Here is a 20,223-nt window from a genome sequence, read left to right as displayed (position 1 = left end):
CACGCAGAAGCTTCAAAACTAGAAAGGACTGGAAAAGATTTTGAAAAACTTAAACTCTTCTAGGACATTAGCAAGTGCAAGTGTCTTCTAATACTTATTTAGTTTTTTTGTTATCACAGAAATACTTATATATGCATATATAACTATACCAGACTGCAAGGTGGGCAGAAAGACCATTGCAGTCAACTGATGAATGTACACTGGCAAATAATTTTAAGCATTTCTTTCCCATGGTTCGACGTAATCCAAGCCAAGATGTGCAAAGATTTCTTCCTCACTTCCAGCTTTGAGAAAGATCCTCTGTGAAAAAAAATTAAAAGAAAAGTCAATAACGGTGTTAGAAAGAAATTTCAATTGATGTTTTTTGCTGTTGAAAAGGAGTTAATATTTGACAGTTCTACCCATTGTATCCTCTATAGAATACACAGTCTTCATCAGTGTGCCTACCCTGAAATGCGAAAGCAAGTTAAAAAAGAATTTTAATGTTCCTTGATGTTTTCACTTTTAATGACTAGCTCACAACTTTGCTTTGATTTACTTTTTCAAGACCCTCAACTCCAACTGACGTTTCCCTTCCATAAGGGTCAGTAGCAGGACTTCCTTCATGAAATCATCAACGTTTTTAAATTAATGTCCTCTATAAGTGCATTCAAACTGATTTGATGGTGACACAAATTGTCCATAGCCAGGCATTAAGAGCATCAATTAAGAACCAAGCTTTTTTATTCTTTACACACACTCCTTCTGAATGTTTTACAGTAAAATGCAGTTTTGTTTTTTATACCTGCACTTCTGATAATACAGGAGATTATTTTTACACAGGAACACTCACAAGCCTACGTGCTGTATGATGGCTGATGTAATAAAGTACATAGCCTTATGCATTCCTTTCATCACTAAAGTACAACAATAATTTTAAAAGCTTCTAAGGTGGGTGAATAAGGTGAGTTTGTAAGCAAGAAAGATATTTCAATATTTCAGCAATTCCTGAATCATTTGAAGTCTAAATCAGTGATCAACTCTGAATAATCAAACTCAAGCGTTGTGAAAACTTCAGGGTTGAGTTTCTAGATTTACCCTCTACTGTGAAAGAGGAGATGCTGTCTGGAGAACCCACAGATAAATTCCTTTGAGTAAGGAGAAACTCTGACTACCACAATGTTTAGGAACTTGAGTGCCAGCAGCACCTCTGCTCTGTCAGCTGCCAAGCAATGCCTCCAGGAGAGCTGTGCTGTCCAGCACACCTGTAGGAATGGGTCAGGAACAGGAGTCCATGATTTGATCAGAGTAGAGCCAGGGTATGGTGGAACAACTTCTGGCACCAGACATTCACAACTGAGAGCTGAGTAATTAAAGTTGTCTCTGTAACAGCAAAGATTGCTTATAAAGCATAGGGTAAGAATATCCATTTTTTTGCTAGGAAGTTCAAATGTCAAATTCTGGAATGGAAGGAACCTACAAATAACACTGAACAGCAGAAATACTGAACTTTTTCACATAGGACAAGGGGGAAATGGTAGAAAATAGCAATTGAACAGGGTAAAAGAAAAGGAAAGAAGACATCAACAACTGCCCATTGAACAACAATACTGGGGATATTTTGTTCCTCAAGTGTCTCCTGCGATTACAGGATTTTAGGGATTTGTTATTTCTTTTTTTTTTCTTTTCTTTTAGTATTGCTAAGAAAAAGAGGGCAATCCATACACCTGCATTACGGGGGAAAAAAAGAATAAAAGTAAAACAAGAAAAAAAACCTTACACTTGTAGACAGATGTTACAGACACTGTTTAATAGAAGCTCTTCATATCTCTGGGACCCCAAACTGCATTCCATTTCTTTTGTTCTGTCACTTTATGTTTTCCTGCAAGCTAAACTCATTTCATTTGCTTGACAGGGAAAATTTCTAATACAAAGTATTTGATGCTGAATACCATTCTCAGTAGCTACAAGCAATGTTTCTAAATGAATCTCTGGCTGATATCTGCCAACTGCTTTAGCAATGTAAGTGTTATTAATGTTAATCATAACCTATGATTTTCCTTCTATGTCAATCTATGCTTATACAGTGCTGCAAATTTGATTATTGCATTCACTACCATTCTTTCTTGCTTTTTTCTTTTTTTCCTCAAGAGAAGTAATGAACTGCTTGCCTAGTTGTGATTTTATTTCATCTTCTTACTAATATTCTGGAGATCCAAAACATGCCCACCAATATCAATCAAATTTACAAAAAAAACAATGCTCTGGAGCTTCTGGTACACTCTTCTCTTATCCCATGTAATCAATTCTGTCATTTCAATGGATGTATATATTGCATTTGTGGTTGTAAACACGGCCATTAACTACACCTAATGTAGAGCAATTGCCATCCAAATGTTTTCTTCTTTGAGTTGCTACCTCTTATTTTTCATTTTGGTATGAATAATCAATAATACTTTTGATGAAAGAGAAGCAGAGAGTGAAGGCACAGAGCTAGCACAGCTTTATGATATCCTAACTATCATTGCCAAAGTTCATGTATGTTATCCTTCTACTGTCACTTGGTTTCCTATCACATTTTTATATGACGAATCTAGCAAAAAGAAAACCGTTACATAATAAAGCAGAATTCTAGTTTTAGTTATCTAAATCAGCAAGAGTCAACAGCACAGCCTTCTTGAAAGACACATATTTAATTATATTCCAAGCAGACTGATACCCAACTGTTTATTACCAAATTGCTTGGCAACAACAGTGTGTTGCCCGATATCAAAATAAATACTCTATTACTCTGAAGTAATACTATTAATAAGTCTTAGCCTGTCACTGTAGCATTTCATTACTATTTAACCCATTTGAAGATGAACGTAGAAAATTAGTTTGAAGTACCCAAAACCAGAAGTTAGTACCACATATTATCATTAATGAAATGGGATTTGATGGTTCTGAACCAGCAGAATCTGCTGCAAAGTGCTCCAGGTTTGTACATACATGTGAAATCCACTATTCTGAAGATGAGACATGTGGTGGAAATTTGATTAATTTTTCTTTAAATCCTTATAATCCTTGGTATTAGCTGAAGAACAAGAATTAAGTATGAAGTTTCCTAATTGATTACTGGCACAACTCTGCTTTATAAACTATTGGAAAATTCGTTCACAGCCTAATTGTGCCCTTAAAGATCAAGTAATTTCCTTCCATATCCCATTTTTCCTACTCTTTTCAGAACCCTGACTTTTATATGCTTCGCAGCTGTAATTCAGAAAGAATGCAGTCATACTCTAGAAGATTTTATTATCCTTTTGAAACTTATAAATAAAATTGTGCACAAGGCACATCCTTTTGCAAAAGACCCTGAAGGACCATGAACACTAAGGTCTGTCTGGACTGTTATTTCATGTACTATTACATGAAATAAACTGGGGTGGGGAGGAAGGGCACAGAGATTATTGCCAACAGTACCTTGTTATTAATTTACAAAACACTCTTTGATAAAACTTCGCTTCTAGACAATCACCTGGAATGTCATTAACATACACATTTAATCTAACCTTTACTTTGTGTCCAGGATTACGTTGCATGCTTTAAAATGGCAAATCTTACACAAGACGTTTAGGGATCTTAAATTTAATTTTGTCTTCTATCACTGATTTTCATATTGTTTAACATGCAACACATATTCACATCAGTAAAATGACCTTAATATTTCCTTTTCTTTTTAAAATTATTAATGTGGAGATATAGTGACAATATGATCATATCTAACTTTGTGGTTCTACCAGTAGACTGAATGATAAATACCAAGCAGTCTAAACCCCCATCACTTTATGTCTGAAATTATCACCATGGCCATAAGCAAGACTATGATAAATGAACAACAGAAAAGAAGGGGACAGACTGTCATTTGCAAACTTGGAACTTAATTGTTTATGGTGCTTGGACAGAGTCCATTCTAAAAATAAGATTTATGGGTAAAGTCAGTTGTAGATGAATGATGATAGCAACAGGACTTGCTTAATCAGATATGGTCAAAGATACCACAATGCACCTTAAATTTCTTACACATGTATTTGTCACTTCAGTGACATCTTCACAAGTCATCATTATGTCAAGTCAATTGAAGAGTTTGAATTAAAGATAATTGGGACAAATCAAAAGATGATGCTGCTTACACTCCTTGCAACAGCTTCTTTAGATATGAAAGGGCACAGCATTCAGTGAAGCAGTGCACTGTAATGTCAGACCCACAACTGATAGAATACACCTCAATGACATATCAGACTAAAAGTACAAAGCTATTACATTGGTCACACTCCCTTTTTCTCTGATCCCATTTGCTCAAACAGCATTTGCATTCTTGAAAAAATAATTAACAAAAGGGTCTTACAGAAAGGATTGTGAAGGCAGAAACAGGTAATGCAGCATATCTGCCACATGATTGCCAGTGGGAATGTTCTGTGTGTTTACCTGACCCGAGTGTTACCCCACCTGCTCTCTGTCCCTGGGCCAGTTCTCCAGCTCAGGTGTTGATGCACCACCAGGGTACACAGGTCACACCAGCACTGCAGAAACTTTAGCAAGAAGCTGTGTTTACTAAATCAGCCTTTTATAATGTATACCTGACAGTATGGGTATACATTTCATTATTTTGTGACTTTTGGATTATTTTGACCTAAACTCCTACATATGAAGCCAAAAATATTCAGCTTGTGAGACAGTCTGAGCATTGCATCAAGGAAGTCTGTACAATCACATATCCACAAAACAATGCACTCAAGTATTTTTGTTTCAACATTTCTTGCAATTCTTAGATTGACTGCAGCTATCTTCTGTACTCATTGGTCCTATTTCATCGAGTTCAGTGCAAGGTTCTGACAATAAAGGGGAAGAGCATTAAATTTATTCTCATCTGTGAAAATGTTGAAAAAACCATATACTGAAATAAAACCAACAAGTCAGAAGAGGTGCAAACAACCAACACTTTTTGGGAGCATTTCTGTGAATGCTATAGGAACCATTGTTAAAATATTTTTTAACAAGAAGCTGTAGTACATAAAAAATTTTCTTGATATATGAATATTAAATGTAATACATGACAATAGCCCCAAGCAACTTCTTTTAATCCACAAAATACTGAGGAGAAAAAAAATAAAAAGACATTTGGAAGCTTGAAGTAGTCACATTTTCATTTATTGTATGATCAGAATTGCAAGAAAATTTTGGGGTTTGCTCTACATTATTCTTTAAAAACAGAAATGAGGCCTGCCTGAAAGGTAAGAAAAGAAAGAAAGAAAGAAAGAACAGAGACCAGACCAAAAAATAAGTTGTTGTCCATCAACTAGTAAAATTTTGCAAAGCTAAAAATGTGTAGGCACCCACCTAGTGCTTTCTACCTATATAATTGCATTTGCCTGCTATTTTTGAGAGTTAAAGGTGCATGTGACTGAAAGTACACAAATCCAGTGAGAAGACAAGGAAGGTCTCAGTGCAAAATTAAAGACATCCCAAAGGCTTTTCCATTTGACTACAGTGAGCTGCATGGATTTTTGGTGAACTTTAGCAAACAAGCCTTAGGAAATCATACACGTTCAACACCGTTTTCCACTGGGAAGCCTGAGCTGCCTCACAAGCCTGAATACCTCCATTAGCTCACAATAAAAAGTAAACTTGAAAACACAGAGGTCATAAAAAAGTCATCCCTTATCAAGGGAAGCATAATTTTAAAACAAAATCTTGAGTTCAAAGCCAACCAGTGAATGTGTTCACTGCAGATGTCTAAGAATCCTTGGATGTGACAAGTACAAGGACCACTGTCAAAGCAACTGAGTCAGGAAAACCCAAGAGAAGACACAACAGACAGGCAGAGCATATGTTTGTTTTAACTTCACACTTACATCTTCTCCCAGAAAGGTCAATCAGAAGAGAGGTAATCAGATTATAGAGACTGATTGATGAAAAATTATCCAAATTCACTCCATGGCACAACTAATTGGACACTATTTATTGACAATTAAGTTATCGCAAGTCCCAGAATAAACACTTTGAGTTGTATTTATCCTTGATCCCCATCAAATTTAATTAGGCTTATCCTAGAATCATAAATATGTAGATGCTACTAACATTTTCTAAAAATAAGTAAAAAAAAATTTTAAAAAGCAGGAGAGGACAAAATGGACGGTGTCAGTAACAGGGTAGAAAAAGGATGAGTTATTAAATGACTGACTTGAATGACCTCCTCATGGACCTCCCCTGTGTTAACAGTTCTCACCATACTGAACATGCTGATGAGCTTCTGAAGCTCAGCAACTTCCATATGGAGAATGAGTCCAACACACATAATAAGACAGGGAAGTAAAACTGAAGAAAGTAGTGAAGAGAAAATTTCAATGGAATTTGAGTCCAGACATTTCTGAATTCAAGTAGATGCAAACTCAGACTAAAATATTGACATCAGTATCAGAATTAAGTGATATCAATGTTGAGCCACAGGGACTATGATTCAATTTCTTTTTAACAGATGAAGGTGCATCTCTTTGATCTATCCATGACCAGTTGCAGCCCATGCACCAGGATTTCCAGCTGTCATTCAGATCTGTCATGCTGTGCCAGGCAGCCTTACCTTCAGCATCACAACCCACTCCATTCCTCTCTGCTGACCTGCCATGAGCAAGGTGAAAGCAGGCTCTGCAAGCACTAAGCAGGAAGGCAGCAATTTTCTCTTCCTTCTCTATGCTACTGCTAACTTTACAAGAATGAATGTTGCACATCTTCGGTGGAAAGCATAAATCTGCTCTGAGCCTCAGCATAACAAATAGCTTTGCAATTTTACACCACTTACAGACACAGAATTTTATAAAGCAACTGTAGAAAAAGCTTTATGGAAGATCCATAAATTCCTGCAGTGCACTGACTGACAGGAGGTTGAGTGCCTTCAACAGACAATAAAAGTATGGGAGTACAACATAACACTGATCTGTAAAATAGTGGCTACTTCTCTAAAATCTCCAGCTGATCATCAGGCAGACAAAGTGCTAACAAGAGTCATTGTGTTCAGTAACCTTCACAGCAAGCAAAATGATTTTATGGAGAAGGTGGGGAGGAAACAGAAGAAGAAAAATAGGCTAAGTAAAGCAATTTCCATATAAAAATGTATTCAAACCTGTCATTATGTAAGAGCTTTCAAATAATTGTACTCAATGATTGTCTTGCATAGTATGAACAGTGCCAGAAAGTACCATGGAAAAATGAAACTTCTGCATGGTCCTGATATTCATACTGCTATCTAGCCTGAGAGGGACAGCACCTCATTCCACCAGTACTCTGTCAGACAACATTCTCAACATGAAACATTGCTTGATGAAAAAAACATTACAGAATCAAGCCCCAAGGAACTGTGTAGTAATTACCCATCAGAATTTAGCTTCATTATGGTCAACTTGCATTGTTTATACTTTGTGGATAATTATAACATCTGACAATCCGTCCTCTAGTACTTTCCTAAACAACATGACTAGCAACTTTCAAGTGTTTTTCCTTCTGTGCTTTTCCCAATGTTTTTAATTTGGTTTTTTTGAAGAGGTTTGTTTTTAAGACTGGCTATTGGTGATTTTTGCTTTACTTGCAATTAGACATTTTATGAACTATTTAAACTATGACTATGAATGAGACTATCAACAGCACAAACAAATTTATAATTATAGACCATAAATGATGAAGTACTAATTGTGCTAGAAACATGAAGTATGTCAACAAATTCAATAATAATACCCCACAACATTTGCAGACACAATGCATTTTTTGACAGTATCATAACACTTTTCAGTAGCAATAACCTGAAGTTTCTCTGACAATATATTATCTCCATATGTAATTTTAAGGTTTAACTGGTATTTTCTGCAGTAATATTCAGATCAGCATGCCTGCCTTAAAATAAAATCTAATCTGTTCCTAAGCCAGCTACAAACAAGATGATAAATAAATCAGAGGGAAAAAGAATTACTTTTTGAAATGACAGTATAACAAAGCATGATTGAAAAAGCAGTACTGCAAGCACTACCCATTGACTTGATACCCTCAGGCAGAATCATGTGTAATGGTACTGATGCAAAATAATGCAGTGGAATTTATTCTAATAATTCTGGGCATGAATAATTTTTGAATGTAATAGAAGCCATAATCATAAATTCTCATTTCATTTTACCACTGGACTTGTCCTGTGCTTTTAATCAGAAATACCAGACTGGAATGTTTCTCTTAAACTCATCTCTAGCTCTTCTTAGAGGTTTATTGATATTAAATTCTGAACAGTAAGAAATAAATTAATCAAGTAAAATAGAATAATAAGGCTAACATTAGAATATTCTAGGCACTTACCCAGCTATATCATAACATAATGTAACAAAATGTCTTCATGTTTTCTACACGCAATCTACTTACTCCAAGTAGTTTTCATGAAGGAGAAAGAAAAAGACCAGTGCTGAAGTACTGACAGTTTGAAAACTAAAATATCAAAAAACATTATCTGTTGACTTAACAGAACTTGCTAAAATTTAGTTTGTAAACAAGACCATATTGTACATAAAATGGAGCTATTGTCTGTTTAAAGTGACAGATCTGTGGTTACTTTGTTGCAAAACACTACATTGTTATGCATTCCAATCTCCCATTACAATTTTAAAAATTAAAAACATTCCACAATAGATTGCATCCAGACTAAAATGTTTTTAGTTTGGGGGTACACTAAGTGAAAGGAAACTTGGAACTTCCTGTCTGGCAACACAGGCAAAAATTTTAACATGTTAAGTAGCACACTGTTGTAAACAAAAACAGATCAAAAACTTATTGTCCTTGCAGTTCTCTGACAATCTCTGTACTACCACAATGTTCTTAAAAATATTCTCAGGGATTATTTCTTTTTTTCACTTTAGCTGTACACACATTTCACTTTAAGTCTGTGCTATTTACAGCAGCTTTGTCAAACACTGTTGGTTTTTTTGTGTTTTACCTTATAAAGCTTTGTAAGCATGAATGAAATGAGGAAAAAAGCAGAATCCTGGCTTAAACAAAACTCAGTTGTGAGTAATTCATATGGGATTACTATAAACAAACCACTACAGAAGAACTTTATTGGGATTGCAAAATCAAAGACGTGCAATTTAAGAAATCCCAGAATGTGATGGATTGAATTTTGACCTTAATTCAATTTTCCTATGTTTATGCATAGAGACTTCATTTCTTCAAAGAAATGCTGCTTACTTCAAATCCTGTAAGATGCTTAGGCTTTGTTCACTAGGCAGGAAATGTACTGTGCTACAGGGCTAACAAATATTTGCTGACAGCACTGACACAATCCTGAGTTGCAGACCAATGTGGGATCAATCAGTCTTAGGAAAATGAGCTTTTAAAATCTGTATCTGTTCTAGCTCCCTGTGTTTGCTACTCCCCTATGCTAAGTTGTTGATGTCTGCTCTCAGATTTCTAATGTAGCTCTAGGCTCCTCTCACACCATATCCAGAGTTAAGTGAGACATGCATGGTTTACTCTGTTATTTGGGGCAGCAGAACGTTTAGCTACCTCTTGTTGCCAGCTTAGAGCATTAGCCTGATGAATTTAATTTATTTTTCAGTCCATCAAACTTCCACTTACATCTCTTCCCTGTCACTCTATTTTTGTCGTCCTTTACAGTTGTCTCTTCAACCAGCCTAGATTCCTTCCCACAATGGAACTGCTAATTAAATCTACCCTTTCCATTCCCCATTGCTTTTTCCAGCCACTCTGCATGTACTTATCAAATTTGTACATCCACCATCCCCTTCTGACTCCCACTTCCTATGCCATTTTCCTCTCTGGTCCTCAGCTGCTTCCTTTTCCAGCTTCCTCTCTACCTAGCTTCTTCTCAAATTAATTACTTTTTTCTTTTGACAGAGAATATGAGACTCAGTAACCTACCCCCCATTTGATAACCTACCCCAACATACTGATTGAATAATTGAATTAACACAATTGAAAATTATTGATTCTCTACTGCCCTAGAAATTAAAATGAGTAAAAAGGTATAGTCAAAATATTCAGGATTTGTACCTACTTATGCATTTTGAGAGATGTCTTTTCATTAGCAATACAGGTTTAACTGAACTGCTCAAAAAACACACTGAGCATAGGAAATGACAATTAGGTACTTTTATCTTTGTGTTAGATGTACAGCTTGGTATTGCAAAGAGATTAGTTTTAGCTAAATATATACATGAATTACATGCAAACTTTGTAAAAATGACCAATCATATGCTGAATGAGAAACATTTAGAATGCTAAGAGAACACTAAGGAGAAGAACACTTAAGCACATAAGAAAATGCATAATCATTTTTTAACTTACCAGGAGGTAAGAAAAGTAGATTATTTTCACTTTAAAAAATAGACCAGGTGCAAAAAGAAAAAAATCACCCAAATCACATATGCAATTTCCACTTTCCTGAGTGAGAAGAATTGAAACATAAGTGAAAGTATGTGCATCTCTTTACAATCACTCAGTGTTTAATTGTAGTAGTAATCTTAGAATCACGGAATTGATTACGTTGGAAAAGACCCCTGAGACCATCAAGTCTAATCTGTGACCCAACACCAGCTTGTCAACCAGACCATGGCACTGAGTGCCACATCCAGTCTTTCCTTAAACACCTCCAGGGATGGTGACTTCCCTGTGCAGCTCATTCCACTGTCCAATCAGAATTTCTGTGACGAAATTCTTCCTGATGTTCAATCTAAACCTCCTCTGATGCAGCTTGAGACTGTGTCCTCTTGCCCTGTCACTGTTGCCTGGGAGAAGAGGCCAAGCTCCCCATGGCTACAACTTCCTTTTAGGTAGTTGTAGAGAGCACAGTGGAAATCAATATTATAAATTTTGGATCTTTATGTTTACTGTAGCTTTAATCCAGTCATTGTTGCAGATGTCTAAAGCAAACTGTGCAGCTGCAGCATGTTTAATTCATCAAGATGTTCTTAAGGCTGATTATATCACCATTATAACTTTATAATTTTAGAGCAGCATCTGCCAAAATAAGACCATAGCTTCCAGTTTTTACAGAATCATAAAAAATGTCTCTTCAACTGTGCAAGTAAACTTCTGCAAGCATCTTTTTCAATGAAAGGTAGTGTGGAGTAGATTTTCTCAGATGACACCAAATAAACTGACTTACAGACTGTAACTTCTGAGCACACAATTAAGTTCTGTGACTATGACACAACTTCATGTAATAAAATGAGGTTAGAAAATCATAGACAGCTCTTCCTAATGGCAAAAGTTTTTGAGAAGTAATGTGTTGGGCAGTGAAAGGAAAAATACCTGCTTGAAAAACAAAGCTGGCTTTTTATTAGGAGACATATTTACAAAGTTCTGGCAGTGCAGGTAACCGCCCAACCACCTGCAATCAGTCTGGCTTCCTCAGAGCAGTTTCTGTCCTCTGAGCCAAGGCACCACAGGAACATATGAAAATGACTTTTTGCACCAGCATGGTCACTGTCAGGTAAGCCATGTTTCAATAAAGGCACAACACAGATGCAGACTCAGCCAGAGAAAAATTGAAATATTATGAGGGAGGCCAGAGGCTCAAGGATGTTGCCAGGCATGGCTGGAAGGGCTGCCTGCTGCAAACACAGAGCTTGTCTGTGAAGCAGCTACTTGGGCAGAACATGGGCAGTAGCAGAACTCAGACCCCCTGAAGCCAGCTCACCAGAGCACTGGTGCCATAAAATAGCCATTTACTGGGGCTGTAATCACACCTTCATTTGGCTTTAGAGATATGTGCTAAGGGAGGCAGGACAAGCCCTGCCTGAAGAGTCAGTGAGGATTTTTGTAGATAGGAATTCACTCTGCAGGCAAATGGTAAAGGACACTGCAATACTGATGGTGACAACTGAGGGCATGTGAGCTTCACAGTGTGAAAGAAATCCCAGGATAAATTTCCCCTTTCATGCTTATTATGGCTGTCCAAGAAAAAGTAAACTTTATCTTAAAAAATCTGGGATCACAAAATCTTACTATACTCAGTGTAACTGTACAGCACTTAATGGCTTGAAAAGCTGGGTCCCATTATGAAGTCTTCAGAGCATCTTGTGAGTTTGTTATGCAGAACAGTTATATAAACCACCTCTCTTGTTATTCAACAACCAAATAACATTTCATGCCATTCAAATTCATACAAGGTTTTTAAAATGCAAAATTGTCATCAATCATCAATCAGTCATCTGAATAGTGTCATATTTTTTCCAGTATTTCTCTAATAGAAAACATTAAGGGACCTATTTCCCATCTTAAATTTACATAGAACATAAAATTAATAACTGCTTTCTGCCTCAATGACTCTTCAAAATAACACTGAGCTCATGATCCTTCTCTTACAAAAAAAATCAACCTACAATGTCAGTGCAAGAACATTCATATGCAAATAATTCAATTAACCTATTATATCCCAAAAACTCCATCTATTCTTTCCCAAAAATAAGCAATGCTAATTATTTACATCACTTCTTTTTGCTGCCATGAACAGCACAAAGTAATAATTGGACTTGAAATGGATTTTCTGGAATATTGTGAAAATATATGGGTTTATACAAGTTATAAATCAGAATTTACAAGACAAATTCAATCCTCCAAAGACAAATTCAATCCTCTGATCTCACACTTGGTTTGAGAATTTCCACCACTGGTGAATGGTGTATCAAATGCAGGAGAGAGACACTTTCTACATGGCCACAATCCAGCCATGAAACTGTTCCACATGCCATCCTTAGAAATCTCCTGACATGAAACAGGATTAGAGAAAAGTACCTGCAGCAGTCCAAGGCATCCAGCCCCATCCCACTGCTCATTCAGCTCAACTCTCCCATGCTCCCTTCCATGCCCAAAGGATAGCAATTTGAGGAAATATATCACTCAGAATTTCTAGCATGGAACAGTTGAATTTAGTTCATGTTTTATGCAGAGCTGGTTCTGAGTAGCTGCTGAACAGCAAACAGCATAAAGAAAAATAAATATATTCTGGATGAAAGGAAAGAGTAATAGGGAACCTCACTGCAGCTGAACCTGTGTGACATACAGAGAGGGAGTTTTAAACCTCATTCTTTACTTTAATTCCAAGGAATAGTTTCCAAATAGTTACCAAAATGTAAAAACAAACAAAAATATGTTTATTTTCTTATGGATTCTGAAGTATTTGGAAATTGTGCTAATTTTAAATTAATTAAGGAAATTTAACTAGGAAGCAATAGTGAAAAAGGTAGATAAATCCTGCATTTGAAAAGGTCATATTCATCCACAATGTAAGTGGCAGGGCTGGGTTTTGCACAGAACAGCAGATCTTTCAGAAGCATTTCCTGTAGTTAAGTTTGGGATGTCCTCACAGCAACCTGCACTGAAAAAGATGCTAAATGGATTTGGCTGGCTGAGAATCACTAGAATGCAACTTCCCAGGATTCCCAGAGAAGAGAGAGTTCTAGGGAAGAGTATTTTTACCTAACACAGGCATAGTCACAAAAAAATAATATCACATTGCCTTTTGAACAGATCTAATCAGCAAAACACTAATGAATTTTACTTTGTTGGAATTTTCCTACTCACTTATCCTGGGTGTTCCATAAAAATTATGCAATTATCAAAATATTGCCCTGAAAAAAAAGTACAATCCAATAGAATCTAGTTTACCAGGCACTTTAAAAAAAAAAGCTAAGCCTATTTGAGCTCCTGCCAGCTTGCACATCTTCTCAAAATCCTGCCTGACAGGCTACTGGGAGCCTGAGTTCAAGTAAGTCATTTTAAGTACTTCAGAGCCAGAGTCCCCAGAGCTCATTGGCTCCATGGGCCTGGAGCAGCCAGCCGAGCAAATGCCTCAGAGCTTGCAACCCCAAGAGCTGTCTGAGCTTTGGAGGTTTGGAACAGTATGATCCATGGATTGTTTCCAAAGCCAAGATGCAGAAAGAAATTCCTTTAGTAGAAAGTGCCAACATTTTTACTTTCCCTCTAAGAAACCAAGCAAATTTTGAATAATCAAAATTCTCCATTAAACCTTTGTTCTCTCTTCTAGTTTTAAAGACAAAACACTGGGTGATCAAAATTCTTCATTAAAGTGAAATACCTTTTTCTTTAGTGGTTAACTACTTACCATTACTGCACGTTTCCATCATGGGAACTAGGTTTAGACCAAGGAAGGCTAAATGACCTTTAGTTAGATCCACTAGATGTCTATTTCCCAGGTAAAAAGCTGTCAAGATGTTGTCAAAACTTACCAACAATGCCCTAGTATGCACATCACTAGTCCAGAGACAATGCACACTGTACCCAAAAACTTTTTGTTGTGGGTTAAGGGATAATTGCTTCCTAGTCAACACAGAGGAGTGTCAAAACAACTGTTGATGTCCTGGTTTACAGACTAAGGACCTTAATTTTTCCAAGGAAGAGCCTACTGTTCAGCTGACCTGACTTATGCTTCACACGGAGAAATGGTTTGGTTGGGGTTTTTTTTTGCAAAACCATTTCTATTTTTCATAGAGAGCATATTGTTCATTCATGAATAGGGGAAGTGTTACAGTGAGAATTTTATTTGCCCATTCATAAAAATGTCATGCCATTTGTAGCAGCAGTAATATCATAAGACATGGAGAATGTACAACTTCTCTTTCTTCCTCGTGACTCATCAGTGAACTCTACTCTGTAAGAGTGGGGATCAGTTAGGTTTGACCTCCAGCTGGTGTAAATCACAGGAACTACATACCTCAGGTTGGAACATACAAGTGCTAATTTCCATACCTTTAGTACACAGTTCCACAGACACACAGATTTGGACATACACTCATCTTTTCATGTAAAAGAGACTGACAGATAATTGGTAGCAAATTTTCAATTTTTTTGTCACAATTTTCCTATGAAAGGAAGATCTACAGAAATGGCCTTCTTATTACAGAACTGAAAAAATCATTAGTTTCATAATTGCACACTGTCTTCCAAAACCAACAAATATATGAAAAAGATTCACACTAGAAAGAAAAAAAAATAAATCAAGGCTAAGGAATAATTTCACAGTGTAACTTTGTAACAAGTCCCTGGAGAAAATTTCTCTTCCTTTTGTTCCCATTTGCAAAGCTATGTAATTGATTCCTAACTGCTGTGTTAATGCTCCCAATTCCTGGCAGAATCCCTTTGGAAATACATTAAAGTAAGCAGGACTCTCTCCTGCTGCAGCCCTTTGAAAGCTGGAATCTGGGATTCTGTGACATGTATCACGTTTCAAGCAGTGAGCCACAGTTCAAGCATCTGTGCCAAACAGCTGATAAATATTTATATAGAAGAATAAAGTATACTGAATTATATATTGAAATGTAGAGCAAATCAGGAAATTGTCTTCTTTTGTAATGAATGACATTTCTTACAAGTACAGTTACATTCCACCAAATAGAAATTAAATAAGAGCAAATAATATTTGCTATAGCATGGTTTATTAACTTCTTATAATGACTTGAAAAATTTCAAATTATGACAGGCAAGTGTGTTTTAAGGAAAGGACTTGGTCTTCCACAGGATCAAGGAATAGTTTGACTCTTCCTGATCTTCCTATATTATTTTCTGTACACACAAACTAATAAAAGAAAAAGAATGAAGCAAAAAGGATTCGGTCCAGCTCCCAAATTCTACCTGTCAATACCCCAGCGATTGTTAGAGTTGTGCATGAAAGTTTGTCTGCCTGGACAGAGCCAGTGATATAAGATGACCTCTCTTCAGCAGACCAGGAGAGAAATATGGAAAATATGTGTTTCAGCTTTCACATATGGTGCCTAATTAACCTTAATTAAGGTTGTGTTGAGGGATCTTGAGCAGCTTGCACAAGGGATATCTACTTCCTATGTTTTTAGCTTTAAGAAAGGAAGACTTCCTCTCACAAAGAGAAATATACTTATGAAATACAAATGTTCATGTTCCAATCTAATTTTATGAGACAGTATAGATAAAATACCCATGTTTTTATTGTTCCTTATGAGTCAAACCATTTTAAATGAAAAGCCCAAGGATTGGAATAAAGTTTCTGCTCTTCATGGTTTAATGTAAAAAATAACCAACAAACCAACCCTAAACATTTTAAAATTTGGGCATATGTTCCCTTGTGCAAAATTACAGATTATTTTTATCACTTATTTTAAGCATACTACTCTGATGACCCTAAAAATTAATCAACCTTGGCAGCCACACAATTTACTGCAAACTTCTCCTCTTCCACTATAGGCCATCAAATTTCACAGACAGACACCATTGCTACATTCTGCACATTTCTGATCATATTACACACTGGGTGGCAGTATGGAAGGTTTTTGTTCAAACTCATTTGTGGGAGTATCTTAGTACAAAATTGTAAAGTTAAAAGTCATTTCAAAATATATTTGAATTTAACACATTCGATTATAAATATTCATATACTTGCCAGAGAGTCATCTCTCTGCTTCTTGTTAGAATAACATTATTTGAAAAAAGAGCCTGTGTTAAGCAGATTATAAATTCAGTGCTGCCTGGTCTGAAATTTTTCATATTGCATATCTGCCTTGGAAGTTTCCTTCTGTGTGGAAAAAGTCAGCTAATGCAATTTAGCTCTTTCTGAGACTGCAGCAGAAACAAGAACAGTATTCTGCTGTGTCAACATATTAACACAACTCCTTGTGTTTGAAATCTGCAGTGCATCTGTGGTTTACAGCAAAAAAACAGAATTTGGAAGCAAACTAGCTGTGTTTGCAATTAAACGAGAAATGGCAGACCTAGATATTGGGGAGCAAGGAGGATGATGACAGATTTGAAAGCCAAGACCCTTCCTGAAAGGCACAGCTCACCCAACCATGTGCCTCAATTGATATATGGAAATCATAGATTAAGGACCTTGTGGTCAAGGCAGTAGAAAGATTTGGTCTGGGTGTTTTGGGTTTCATTCAGTATGGTTTTTGGTTTGCTGGTTTTTCTTTTTTGCCTTTGTGAAGAACTCCTGCCTTATAATAAGGAATAAGGAAAATTTTCTGAGTTTTTCTTCTCAGACCTCGCTTTAGGTCCATTTCTTCAGTTTTGGGGAGTCCAGCTGAGGAACTGAGGAAATGTAAATTGAGACTCAGACATGTAGACGGTCTGGAGACTAAATTACAGTTACAGTTGATAGTTTGGGGAACCACAACATGGTATACACATTTCTTCAGATTTTTCAAATTTCCAAGGCAGATACTCAACAGGAAAAACTTAAGGCCGGACACTGCAAATGCAGGGCCCTTGAAATCAATGGATGTTTAAGACCTTAAACCTTTCTCTGCCTCTGCTCTTTACTTGAAAATTTGGGATGACAAGAACATCTTTCTTCCCAGAGGATACTGTGAAGATAAACTAATCATTTATCTGTGAATCATCATGGCTAATCTATGGCTAAGTCAAAAACACATGGAAACTCAATCCCCCCCCCGTCCCCGTCCCAAAAGATTTTAATGGTATATCAGTTATAAAGCCTAAACGTAATCAAGAAAAAGTAATATTGACTGATGTTATTGATGAAAGAACAGTGTCCATTTTGCATCCCTGAAAGCTTCAGGGCTCTGAGTAAAAGCAGCAGATATAATGATACATACCCATACACTAAGCAGGCAAATTTTGCTGCATACAAAAAATAACACTGGGATTCTTAGAATTGTTTGGTTTTCCCTAGTGCCATTTTCTGTTACACCCAAAAAGCTATTGAATGGAGCACATATTAATGTGCAGATAATAACACCAACCATGTTATGTTGAGAAGAAGAGTTTATATTTTCAATACTTTCAAAATATAAAAAACAGGCAGGAATACACTGACATCATCCCTGAGTTTGTGAAGAAACATCCTCTTTAGACACATGATAGCATATTTATCTAGTACTGATTTTATGTTTTCTTCTGAAGCATCTAGTATTGACAATTGCTGGCGACAGGATATCTGACTAAATGGATAATTAGCCTGATAATTTCCCCAGGTTTCCATGTGAACTGAGGATGCTATAGCAGCATCTGGACCTGATGAGCACATATGGAGACAGCTAAAATGGAGTGATGGCTTAGATCACTCCTGCATCTCAGAAAGAAGCAATGAGACAATACTGCATGTAAGCAGGAAGGCTGAAAGCAGTCTCCAATCTACAAAGAATATATAGGAAAGATTAATGTAAAATCTTCACGTGGTACTTTGCCTTTCCCTATATTGACATCAATAAGCATCTTCAGTATAGATTTTTGCTTATTATTTAAATGGCCTAATGCAAATACAGACATTAAGCCAGATAAATGCAGAGATCAGTATAACTGCAGCCAAGAGCCTATATACCAGAAATTATACCAATTACTCCCCAGGCTGCCAAGCCTGACTAAAGTGAACTCCACCCAGACTTCTGAATGCAGGGCTTTAAAAGCAGGATGATCCATAATCCTACTTAGTGTCATACCCTGCATAAACTTCCTCAAGCCTTCCAAATGAGCCTGTAACACTCAGTGTCCCCTCTTCCTTTGCAATGTCAGACCAACAGGAGTTGAAAGTGTGTGGGGGACACAGAAATGATCTCTCCTTCTGAGACAGTGGGGCAGTGAAGTACATTTTTCAAATACTCGCAGATGGTTTGTTCTCACTTCTATGAAGGCTGCACAGTTCCTATCAAACACAAATATCTAATTCATGTTTCTTGTTACATTTCAGGAATTACTTCACAATTGCCAAAAAAAAAAAAAAAAAAAGGATTTCCAGACTTACTTGTTCCGATTTAATCAGGCTGTTCCAGTGAAACTAAATCATGTGAAGGTGGAACTGTTTTACCACCAAATGGATAATCAAGCTAAGATATTCTATATACTTGAATATAAAAAAGTAACTGGAAATGCACACTCGAAAATAACAACACATTAGCTTTATTTCTGAGAATAAACAGTACCTTTCTCCTGTCATATAGTGCATGGTTATCCAGTATCATCTTCCTTTCGTGTGCAGCATACCTCCGCAAATCACGTCCAAATTGCTGTCAAAGATAGAGAAAATATGAAACACATGCACAAACCAAAATTCTTATTCTTTGCACCTTCTAACACCAAACCAAATAATAAACTAGGGACTAAAAATTACCTCTGTTAAAGGAATACAGTCTGATAAAATCAATCATCTGAAGGGAAAAGTTTGGATAAGTAAGCCAAACATTTGCATCTATCCATCACTGCAGTCAGTTACTGTGACAGTAGCTGGGCTCTGTATAAGAAAGTAAACCTGTGATGGGCTCCCACAGTCTGTAGGTGAATTAGCCCAACAGGGAGTAGGAGCTCAGTGAGGCAGAGAAAAAGTCATGAAGTCATTGAATATTCATCCAAAGGGCCTCACACTGTGTGTTTTTAGTGTAGACTCCTATCTACAGAGTTGAGAGAAGGGCTTTTAAGTCGCCAAACACTTCCAGGATAAGAAAGGATCCCAAAGTCTGCAGAACTTAATCCAAAGCCCAAACAAATACATTTTTTTATCTCAAAAAAGTGACTGAAGTAACTCAAGCTCAGCATGAGAACACATCAATTTCAACATTTTTCCTCGTCTAAACCATCCTGTTTTCAATTAACCTGAGTAGAACAGGGTGGCAAGGTACCAGTACTGCTTCCAGCACATCAAAAAGATAATTCAGAGCAAGCTCAGAAGCTCTCCACTGTACCATATAAACACTCCCTTAAAAATGAACATCAGAAGGCAAGCATGTAGAACAGATTAAAAAATAATTCTGTCTGGAGAGAGATTAATCTTTTGAGTTTGCATTAGGTAGAATTTTTTGTTTTTAAAACAGTGCACTATTTTATATTATGCCAGCTAACTAGTGTCTATCGTGAAAGTAGCCATCATTTCAAGTTTTCTTATTAAAACATAAGTCAAAATGTATTTTATTCTAGTTCAAAACTAATGTCTAATTTTAATTTTTTCCAGTTTTTTACAAGAGTCAATTAAAATGCAACTGAAACAAAACATCTGATCTAATCCAAAAAGAAAGATGTTAAATGGTTTTCAATTTCCTACAAAACAAATTAAGTTCCAATTCAGAATATCTCTTCCTCAAATGTTTAATTTACTGTAAAATTATGTGACACTTTCCAAATCATCTTTCTACTCTGTAACCATTGAAATTGCTTGTTAACAGTATCATGATTTAAAAAGACAACACAACTGACCAAAAACCTAGTTCTCTAGTT

At 36.4% G+C, this 20,223-nt stretch overlaps 1 protein-coding gene across 1 annotated transcript in view; it reads right to left on the bottom strand.

The window, feature by feature from the left end:
* Nucleotides 1-213: 213 nt before the first annotated feature.
* The window catches only part of DNTT (DNA nucleotidylexotransferase), a 78,095-nt gene continuing 58,085 nt past the window's right edge, over nucleotides 214-20,223 (bottom strand). The window contains exons 10-11 of the mRNA XM_041415786.1: nucleotides 18,939-19,022; nucleotides 214-300 (exon numbers count right to left, since the gene is read on the bottom strand). Coding sequence (XP_041271720.1) covers nucleotides 214-300; nucleotides 18,939-19,022 — 171 coding nt within the window. The remainder of the gene's footprint in view (nucleotides 301-18,938; nucleotides 19,023-20,223) is intronic.

The sequence above is a fragment of the Onychostruthus taczanowskii genome, unplaced genomic scaffold, assembly GCF_017590055.1.
Source record: "Onychostruthus taczanowskii isolate IOZ18803 unplaced genomic scaffold, ASM1759005v1 scaffold5, whole genome shotgun sequence".
Taxonomy (NCBI): domain Eukaryota; kingdom Metazoa; phylum Chordata; class Aves; order Passeriformes; family Passeridae; genus Onychostruthus; species Onychostruthus taczanowskii.
The sequence above is the reverse complement of the archived record's forward strand: the minus strand, read 5'-3'. Positions and strand labels throughout refer to the sequence as shown.